At 36.8% G+C, this 11,259-nt stretch overlaps 2 protein-coding genes and 1 pseudogene across 2 annotated transcripts; 2 read left to right on the forward strand and 1 right to left on the reverse strand.

Moving 5' to 3' along the window:
- Nucleotides 1–452: 452 nt before the first annotated feature.
- On the forward strand, nucleotides 453–2,044 carry LOC143615141 (uncharacterized; annotated as a pseudogene).
- Nucleotides 2,045–7,067: 5,023 nt separating this feature from the next.
- On the forward strand, nucleotides 7,068–7,721 carry LOC143615135 (uncharacterized). Its single transcript, XM_077088351.1, has one exon. The coding sequence runs from the start codon at nucleotides 7,068–7,070 to the stop codon at nucleotides 7,719–7,721; it is 654 nt and encodes a 217-aa protein (XP_076944466.1).
- A 2,331-nt stretch (nucleotides 7,722–10,052) lies between these two features.
- Nucleotides 10,053–10,850, reverse strand: LOC143615142 (WUSCHEL-related homeobox 5-like). Its single transcript, XM_077088355.1, has 2 exons — nucleotides 10,472–10,850; nucleotides 10,053–10,386 (listed from the first exon to the last, which is right to left on the reverse strand). Exons 1-2 carry the CDS (start codon nucleotides 10,848–10,850, stop codon nucleotides 10,157–10,159), a joined length of 609 nt encoding a protein of 202 aa, XP_076944470.1. The 3' UTR covers nucleotides 10,053–10,156.
- Between the last annotated feature and the right edge of the window lie 409 nt (nucleotides 10,851–11,259).

Genomic DNA, 11,259 nt, shown 5'->3' on the forward strand with positions numbered 1-11,259 from the left:
TGCAAAATTTGATAGTCTTCTTGGAGACTACCCTTTCATCAAATTTTCTACATGCAATATTTTATATAAAATTTCTATATTTAAAGTTAGCTTTCTTGATATCTTTCATCAAAATTTTGGTTTTATAAAAATTATTCCAATAATTGAAGAAAAAGTATAACGGACACGTGACAGCCAGTCGGATTTAGCCTTCGGCTTATTATTTCTCCTTTTATTTTCTTCCATAGCTACAACAAATATACATTTAAAAAAAAACAAAATACAGTCAACTCTTAACTAGAATCAAGTTTGTTAATGGCGCCAACAGCAGCACCGTTAAGTTCATGAACCCACCCACCCTATATATACCTTCTATCTCCTCATAGTATCCTCACACTTCACAACCGCAAAGAAAAACATACTGTCACGATCCACTAAAATTCAGCACTGCGTTACTCATATTCATAAACATAACAAAAACAAACATGCCTTGTGAAACAACAATTATGTCCCAAATCATTTCAAAATCAACCGTCTTTCCCGCGGCCAAATCGACCTTACCCGACCTCAAACTCTCGGCTTCCGACCTCCCAATGTTGTCTTGCCACTACATCCAGAAAGGCAATTTGTTCCTTCGACCTCCACTGTCCATTCCCGAGCTTGTTTTCCTTCTCCGAGAAGGCCTTTCGACCGTTCTCACCCATTTCCCACCGCTCGCTGGCCGTCTAATAACCGACGCTAACGGTTATGTCTATATCTCATGTAACGACGCGGGCACGCAATTCATCCACGCCGAAGCCACTCATATCACTGTTAGTGATATCATATGTCCAATTCATGTCCCTGATTGCATCAAGGGGTTTTTCGCCTTTGATGGAATGGTTAGCTACAACGGACATTTTAATCCGCTTTTGTCCGTTCAAGTAACGGAGCTTTGCGACGGCGTGTTTATTGGGTTTTCCGTTAATCACGCCGTCGCTGACGGAACGTCCTTGTGGATTTTTATTAACATGTTTTCGGAGGTTTGTAGAGGAGGGAAAACAATATCAAAACCACCGAGTTTTACTCGTGAATAGGTTTTGATATCGTCGGAAGTACTTTCGGTCCCAGCTGGTGGACCGAAAGTGACGTTTGACGAGTACGCCCCGTTGACCGAGAGGATTTTTAGCTTTAGTAGAGAATCGATTTTGAAATTGAAAGACGCGGTTAATAACCGAAAAAGGTTAAATTGTTCGGTTAGTGGAGAAATTAACGCGATTGAAGTAATGGGGAAACTAAGTAATGACCCGATTAAACTCGTAGACGAAAAGGTAATAATAAAGGTATATTGATAGTTATAATTAGACTTTTTTTTTTACAATCCGTGGGCCCATGGGGTCATATATTATATACTTTACCCATATTTAGATATTACTACCTCTAACATTTTACTAATTACATTGTCTAATAGGCGTTGATAAGTGATTGGTTACGAAACGGCGTTGTTGGAAAGACCGAACCAGAACCCGAGATTTCTTCTTTCCAGTCGCTCTGCGCGCTGCTCTGGTGCGCAGTGACACGTGCTAGAAAGTTCCCAAACTCTAAAACGACAACATTTAGGATGGCGGTAAATTGCCGGCACAGGCTGGAACCGAAGCTAGAAACTCTTTACTTCAGGAACGCTATTCAAAGCGTTCCCACATACGCATCCACCGGAGACGTGTTATCACACGATCTCCGGTGGTGCGCAGAGCAGCTGAACAAAAACGTGTTATCCCACGATGACACAATGGTGCGTCGTTTTGTACAAAATTGGGAGCGGGACCCGCGGTGTTTCCCGTTGGGGAACTTCGACGGTGCCATGCTGACGATGGGCAGTTCGCCGAGGTTTCCTATGTTTGATAATGATTTCGGGTGGGGAAAACCAGTGGCGGTCAGAAGTGGACGCGCGAATAAGTTCGATGGCAAGATTTCGGCGTTTCCCGGGCGGGCGGGTGGTGGTAGTGTGGATTTGGAGGTGGTGTTATCACCGGAGACAATGGTGGAGTTGGAATTGGACCATGAGTTCATGCAATATGTTTCATGAGTATTGAGACTATTGTTGATGTCATTGTGTTGTCTAGTTGTGAAGTTTTTGTTGTTATATGCTTGTAATTTAAGTTTGATAAGTTCTAATTAATGAAAACTCCTTTATCTTTGGATCATTTTATTGTTGTCTTTTTCCCCTTTAACAACAATTTAAGACTTGATGTGAAACAAGGACTTGTTAAATGCTATTTTTGAAAGTGTTATACACTATAATTGAAAATTTGGGTGCTCACATATTAAGTTTGAAAAGATGTATGACATGTGATGATATAGTGAAAAAAAAATGAATAATTGGATAAGATGTAAAGTTTATGAACAAAGAGAAGTTTTTCTATGTGAAATTGAATTATGAACTTAGACTAAGTGATCTGTTTATATCGGTGTTCATAACTTCATATGGCATTAAGATTAAGCTGAAACGTTACAACTATTCAGAGGCGGGTTATTATAGTTAAGCAATTAATTTTAGTACAAGAAACTGCATTTCCGTGACGAACCAGCAACTAACGAAGTTTCACAACCACACCTGGCATTCAACTTCGCCACTGGAGTTAGTTTAAAGTGACAACCAAACTAGGGAGTTGCCCTTTGGACCCCGCATGGCGTCAACCCCTTGACCCTGCTGGGGCGGTGTCTCTTGGAGTCTTCTCAGAAATATGAAGGTTCAACCTACCGAAAGTCACAATAGTGTTGGTCAAGTGTTTACTCAACACCTTCTAGTACAAACATATATTGTGAATTTTTATTTAATTTACAAGTAAATATTTGATTACCCAAATAACCTGATACAATAAAATCACCAACAGAACACTTAAGTCTTAGGTCCAAAGTGTCACATTTGAACACCTTATAACCACTGGCACCAATATCCCTAGTTCCCTACCACTTTTCAAACACAAACTCCTTCACACACGTTATCACTTTGTCCCCATGAAAATCAAATCCCATATACATCTCTCTTTAATTGTCCCCACCGCCACTCAAAATCATGTTCCGAGCATATAGGTTACAAGTTACAACAATATGAACCCAAAAATTTAAAACCACCAACTCTATTTGCATATGTATAACACAGATAAATTATGGTTGAAATGTGACAAGTTGTTTATAAAAGTCCTATGTTTATACACTACAAGATTAGAAGTTATTTAAAGCCTAGGCTTTGCATTTAGGATAATTTTGGCTAAAAAAATTTGACTGTTTAAACATTAACATTTCAAATTTATCTCGTACAAAATCAAAATAAGTAATGTCATAAATCCAAATCACATAAATTCTTTGCAAATTATATTTCTTAAGAAAACAAATATACATTTTTAAGTCACATGAATAATGCCATCAATCCTTTAAGCTATGTGTTATGGGAGATGTGAAATTGCAAAGGATAAAACGGTAAATCGCATCACAAAAGCGGCCGGTAAGGTGGCAAAGGGGCTTTTTAGCTTTCACACTCGAGGATGTTATGGGAGGGGTGTGTGAGACTGTGAAGTGGGCAATATAATCATTGGATGAAGTGAGTTGGAAACTTGTTACTGGTTTAATATATAACTAATACAAAAAAATTAAAAATTTAATTAATAGGAGTTTAGCGGACGTGATACCAACGACACTAAGGTAGCGTTTGGTATGCATAAATGAGAGACGGAATGGAATAGACCATTATGATGGAATGAAAAAAATGTGTATGGTTGGTCAATGTAAATGAATCACCCATTACCATAACTATTCCATTCCCCCTAAAACACCTTAAATTTATTCCATCAACCCCCCTTGTTTTTTTTCACTCCATTCCACTTTCACACTATGCCACCTCCACCACCCTCCCATCACCATTACCCATTGCCCTCTCACCACCCACCACCACCTCCGTCGCCTGCCACCACCGCCTCCGCCACCGGCCACCATCCTCCGCGTTCGTTTATTCCATTCCATTACACCATACAAAACAGACCCTAAGGGTGACGCCCATATCACCTTTATTTTGTTATGGCGTTTAGCAGTGAAATTAACCACGCGTGCTTGGGCACCGCATGTTTAGGCTTTAGCTCCCCATAACACTCAGCCTAAGTATTACAGCATGTAAAAAACTAAATTCAGATTTTATCTATTTTTGTCATCTTTTCGGTATATATATTAATGAATTATTATAGATAAAAAAAAATATTTCAAAGGTACTTGGTAGCAGAGGAGTACAAAAAAACCGGTTTGGGACCAGTTTTAGGAAAACCGAACCGGTTTGGGTTTAAAACCGGTTTCACCCAAACCGACCCAAACCGCCAATTTCATGACCGGTTCCCCCTAAGATCTATCAAACCGGTTTGAGAAAAACCGGTTAGGGCTGTAAACGAATCGAACGAACACAAACAAGGCCTTGTTCATGTTCGTTCGTTAAGAAAATAATGTGTTCGCAAATGGTTCACGAACACTTACCGAACGAGATTTTATGTTCGTGTTTGTTCATTAACGAAATTAATGTGTTCACGAACATAAATAAAATCGGCAGAGCCTATAGATTGAGACCAATGTATTCATCAATGTGAATAATGAAAGCCTGTAAACGAATCGAATGAAAATGAACAAAGGCATGCTCGTGTTCGTTCATTTAACTTTAAAAGAACACGGACACTTAATCGAACAAATATTTATGTTCATGTTTGTTTATATAAAAAGGGACATTTGTGTTCGTTTGTTTAAAATCTAAACGAACATAACTGAACAATGATAAACGAACAAATATAAATGAACACAAACAAACATAAATGAACTTAAATGAAAACACTTAAATGAATCCAAATTAACAAATATAAAAACCTTTAATCAGATTACCTATCTAGATAATATTTAATTTTGTTCTATTAATACATAAACGAACGTTCATGAACATAAATGAACGAACGGAACATGTGTTCATGTTCGTTCGTTTAATTAAACGAACACATTTGTTCATGTTCTTTCGTTTATTAAATAAACGAACATAAACGAACTTCCCGCCGAACAGTTCACGAATAGTTCCCGAACATTCGGTTCGTTTACAGGTCTAAAACCTGTTAAACCGGTTTATAAACCGAACCAAACCGACGTGACCAGGTCGGCATATCTTGTGTCTAAACCGGTTTGTAAACCGAACCGGTTTGAGTCAAACCGTTTTTGACCAGCCGTTGTCCAAACCAGTGTTGTACACATCTACTTGTAGGGTTGTTCACGAGCCGAGCCGAACCGAGCGAACGCTTGCCCTTTGCTTGGCTTGTTTACAACCGAAACGAGCAGCTGAAATTCGAACCGAGCCAAAATTGAAATAAGCCAAAAACGAATTGAGCATTTTTCGATCGAACGTCGAGCGATTTTCGAGCATTATTTATTTCTTTTCACTATAAAAATTTCAATAAAAACACATTTGAAGGCTGTAAATATTATATTTTGTAAACAAATTCGTAATTTTAGATAAGCATGTAATATGCTGTAAGTTTTTAAGAGACATAATCTTGAAGTGAGATATAATGAGCATGTAAACAAACTTCTAGTATTATGAAAGCTTGAATCAAACTAATAAAACTATAAAATTGACGGAATAGGAACAATTTAAAAGGATCCAATACAATAATCCTTTATCGTACATTACATACGCGACACTTCTAACCGTTAATTTTCAGAAACCCAATATCACAATTACACTAATCTGTCCGTCCCTCTCCCTCATTCCGTCTCCACCACCCCTCACCGACATCAGCACACTTCTTTCACCTCCGCTCGCCGGCACCATCAACACTCTTCGTCACCATCATCGCCATTGACAACGAACTCATTGGAAAAACGCAAAACTCGTCACAGGTTTGTTTAGTTGAATTGAAATTGAAGCCAATTGATCGGATAATCTTTGAAATCGATTCAATTAATCATCAATTTGAAGCTTCAATCGATCAATTTTGAGTTCTGAATGATGGGTTTTGGCATTGAACGTATAAAGTTTTTGCCTGATTGTTCAAGGTTAGAACGTTTTAGCTGAACGTTTTAGTTGAACGTTTAAGTTTTTGATTGAACTTTTAAAGGTTTGAAAGTATTATATGAACGTTTAAGTTTTTGCTTGAACTTTTAAAGGTCTGAACGTTTTAGCTGAACGTATGTCGCGTACATAATGTACTTTAAGCGATTATTGTACGTTAATCTTCCCCTATAAGTTGCATACTTATATTTTATATGTATTGTCTATATATTTATATATTTGTATATATATAATTATATATAAAATACATTAAAATTATTCGAGCCGAACCGAACCGAGCAGACCTTTGCTCGTTGCTTGGCTCCTTTACAAACCCAACCGAGCAGAGCGGCTCATTTACAACTGAGGGAAAAAACAAGCGAGAATTTTAAGAGTAATTTCCGATCAAGCGACGAGCTATTCAGACGGACCTAGTACTTGGTTTGCATAAGTACACCAGTTTTGGGCTTAAAATACATCAATCTTTACCCAAACTCAAGCCCATATAATCTGTCCACCTTTAATATTATCATTCACAATTCACAATCTTCAACTTATTTATAAGTCAATAGCTTTCCAAACTGTCCCTTAAAAAGCACGAAATTGTTTCGATCACCACCAAATTTAACAACTTCTACTGATATACGAAACCCTGATCAAGCGTTCTTGCTCCAGATGACAAACTGCTTGATACCCATTTCAAGGTAAACCCATTAATCCCCAATTTCATATTTGTAATATTGCACATAACCTGTTCGACGAAATGCCTCAGTAAAGTTTTGATGTTTATAGGTCTGTAAATGCAACATTAGACTCAATCTGTTGGCTGTAGATAAGATTTTCAAGATGAAAAGTGTTTGATCGAGAACCCGATTTCGTTTTGTGTTGTAATTGTTACATATTTTGTTTATTAATCCCCAAATTCGTATTTGCAAGATTGCTCGTAACTTGTTCGACGAAATGCCTCAGTGAAGTGTTTTTTTTATGGGTATTTAAATGCAACAGTAGACCAAATCGATAGGCTGTAGATCAGGTTTCGAGGATGAAACGAGGTCGATCAAAGAATCCGATTAGCCCGATTGTGTTTCTCGTTGTAATTGTTTCGGTTTCTTGTTTTTTTATCTCGATCCTTTCTATTTATAGACTTCCAGACGTAACGTTAAGTAATGGTTTCAAGAAAGTTACGGAGAATAGTGATCGTATAGGAAAGTTCGGTGAGATGATGATCGAAATGCTGCCTCGGGATCTTTCGTTTACGATATTCGTTCCTTCAGAAACAGCTTTCGAGCGCGATTTGAAGTTAAGGGTAAACGAGAGTTTAACCGGGGAGAAAGTGAATGATACGTATGCGATACTTACACGTGTCTTGAGCTTCACGGTTGTCCCATGGAAAATTGTTTCTGAATCTGTATCTGTGTCGGACACTGAAGAGATGGTTTGTGATTCTTTGTCCGGGCTTAAACTACACGTATCGAAAGATGTGGATAATATGTTTGTGGTTAACAGGGTTCGATCAATGCGGGTAGATTTGAGGAGAGGGGAGATGGTGATTCATGTTATGGATGGAGTGATTATGGAGGCCGAGTTTGAGCAATCCGTTCAGTCTGATGACAGTGATGAAGATTTAGAGATACGATATGGTGGCGCTGCTGCAGTTGATTGTAATGTAGAAGTTGGGTGTTTTTCATACGAGTAATATGACATCCGATTGAAAAACCTCTGACTGCGGCTTATTGGGCCGAGATTATACTCTATATCATCAAAGATGCCATATGTAACAGGTTAATTGGTAAAAAAATTGATGTTTATAGCCAACTTGTTCATCTTTATAATTGTTGTCACTTGTGCTTATAGTCACATACTGATCTTTTATCATATGTTGGGAATGCACTGTCTTTGTATGATATGTAGGGGTGTAACTTAAGAGATCTCGAGCAGCTCGACTCGCTTAGACCATTCTCGTTTACAACCCAACCCAACCCAATATTTAATATAAAACTATTTTTCTCTCTTCCACCTACCCGACCCAATCAATCCAAACTTTCTTCACTCGTTAGCAATCTAGCCTTCACTATGTTTTATTAAATAAATATAATTTATAAATGTTGGTTTTTTTTATTAAAAGTGACTATAAATATAAAAAAATAATTTCTTTATCCCAAAAATCTTATGAACCGATAGAAAATTGACAAGTGTTGGATAATATGAATCGAAAATGATTAATATTTATTTTATATTAAAAAACATATTTTTTTAATAATCGGATAATATGAATCGGTACAAACGTCCTATCTTTTGCTCTTAATCCCCTCATAGAAATAATCTTCATCTCTACCGTGTCCTCTTTTTCACCAATGGGTGCTTGACTAGGTGCTAGTCTTCTACTTATAGACGAGGTTGCTATCAGTACATATTTTCCGGGCTACTGCTATCCATAACAATCAGCTCCCCTGCCTCAAAATATAAGTAAATAAACAAACTTTTATCGTGATGTGGCAACTTTTTATTTTATTATTATTATTATTATTATTATTATTATTATTATTATTATTATTATTATTATTATTATTATTATTATTTATTTTAGAGATAAGGCTGTCTACATCTTACCCTCCTCAGATCCTACTATAGCTTTGCTATTGGTGGGATATACTGAGTACGATGATGATGATGATTATTTATTTATTTTTTGGTACATATACCCTGCTTCTAATAATATAAACTAGAAGGACCCTGCTTCAAAAAGTCCCAACTAGAGGTGTACAAAAAACCCGGTTTGGGACCGGTTTTAGGCAAACCGAACCGAATCGGTTTGGGTTTAAAACCGGTTTCACCTAAACCAGTTCCCAAACCGACCAAACCGTCAGTTTCAGGGCCGGTTCCCCTTAAGATCTACCAAACCGGTTTTAAAACGAACCGGTTTGAGAAAAACCGGTTTAAAACCGGTTAAACCGATTTATAAATCGAACCGAACCGACGTGACCAGGCTGGCCTATCTTGTGTCTAAACCGGTTTATAAACCGAACCGGTTTGAGTCAAACCGGTTTTGACCAGCCGTTGACCAAACCGGTTTGGTTTATAAACCGGTTCGGTTTGGGTTTGAAACCGGTTTTGTACACCTCTGGTCCCAACCTTTCGCTAGATCTCTTTATTAAATTGTTATATTGTGATGTTGGTTAATGGGCTTTAATTATATATGGGCTTTTTCAGACACAAGTAGTGCAGTACTATTAATAGCAAACCTTATTACCTTAAGGTGTAAGAGTTTGGGCTTTTATTAGATTGCTAAAACCCAATACACATACGCCTATTTGAGCATATCATTATTATAGCATTTACAATGGAATAACTCTCCATCTCTAAAACATTTATCTACTTTTAAAGTATTATTATTAATTTATTATAGCATATTACACATACTCCGGTCCTAATTCACGTGAGAGGATTGGATGTATTTTGAAAAAAAAATAAAAATGCGTCTCTCACGTGAAGGATACGTGATGGGTTTAACAACCAGACTTAACGGGATTAATGAATTCGGGTTTAATTGCAACTGAAATGAAACCACATTGACGAAAATCACAAATTTGAAACTATTTGACTTAAACTGTAGATTTGGACAAATCACATGGGAAAACCGCAGGTCGCTCTATCTATTATGTAGTTATTATTATTTTTTTTATTTTTTTTAAATATTTTTGTTCTTATTCTCTCTCTTTTGAAACGTACACTAGGATAGTTATAAACGTTTTATCACCATCACTAATTAGTTAACTTTACTATTATCATCTTCATTGTAATATCTCTGTATAAAGAGATAAATTTTTTTAGTTATTCAATACACAGAAAATATTATTCATAAATATTAATTAGCGCATGAAAACGTTGGATACGGTTCTTGAAGAAAAAGAAAATATACTGCAAAGTCGAATCTTCCATAACAAAGTTAACTAGCAATTGAATCATTGTACATACGAATATGATCGATGATTATAGACGTTCTTGATCAGCTAGTACGTCATGCTTGTTTTTCGTTGTAAACAAAGGATCGACACAAAGATATTACAACACAATAACAACTACATTATCATTCAAACTAAATTAACACATGACCAACAACATTAATCTTTGTTACATGAAACTTAAGCGTAGATCCAACGATGGACGTCGATGATGATAATGATTTTCCATTTCCGTCCCACACGTATAGCCAGTTGTATACGGTGAAGCATTCTCTTTGCATTCATGATCATTTGTGAACACTTTCGCCTTCTCAGACTGGTCCGAGAAGGCAAGAGTGTTCACTGGAAAAAGTTGCAACGTTTCCATCACCCTCCCACTTTCACTCACCTCAACCAAATCTGTACCAAAAAAAAAAATTTAAATACATAACATAACATGACATAACATAACGTTTTTTATATAAAATATATTCAAACTACTTACGTGGTTTTGTAACATGACTAACATGATTAACATCGTCATTCTGATTACTTTCAACATAAACCCGACGACGCTTCTGTCTCTCCCTAGCTTTATGATTCTGAAACCAGTAAAAAACATTCTTGCTCTCGATCTTGCCATAAAAGCTCAACTGAGAAGATATCTTTTGTATCTGGTCAGTACTAGGTGTTCTCAACCCGGACCTAAACAAGTCGGTTAAAACCTTAACTTGTTCATTAGTAGGGTTCCACCGACCACACTTACTACTGCGACTACTAGGTTGTTTCAGACCAAACCCTGACATTCCCTCATCCATATTTAGATCTGCTTTTGTTTTGATCAGGGTCAGAACTGAAAAGAGGCAGTGTACGTGTTGGTGCATTATATAGTACAGTTTAGGGTGTTATTATATTTGGAAAATAGGGAGTGAGTGGAGGAAAATAAGGTTTTTTGTTGAGTAGTGTGAGTATTTATAATAATAATAATAAAAATAATAATGTTGCTTTGAATTTAGGAAAGGGATGGGAGAGTTTTGAGGAGTTGATCTGTTTTTTTAAGTTGAATGTTTTTTCTGCATGGTTTTTTGTGTAATCTTTGATACAGATAGACATGCACAAAGCTGCAAATTTTTGAAGATATATAATGGGATATGTTATTGGTACATTCTTTGATTATTCACACACCCTGCATACGATCGTATAGGTGCTATACGATCGTATGAAACCCATTTGAAAGGGGTGTGTATAAGTCACAGGGTGTGTGGATAACCAGAGCCTATATAATTAGCTAGG

Source organism: Bidens hawaiensis, unplaced genomic scaffold (assembly GCF_021521415.1).
Source record: "Bidens hawaiensis isolate Kalapana, Puna unplaced genomic scaffold, B.hawaiensis_p1.1 tig00041915_1, whole genome shotgun sequence".
Lineage (NCBI taxonomy): Eukaryota > Viridiplantae > Streptophyta > Magnoliopsida > Asterales > Asteraceae > Bidens > Bidens hawaiensis.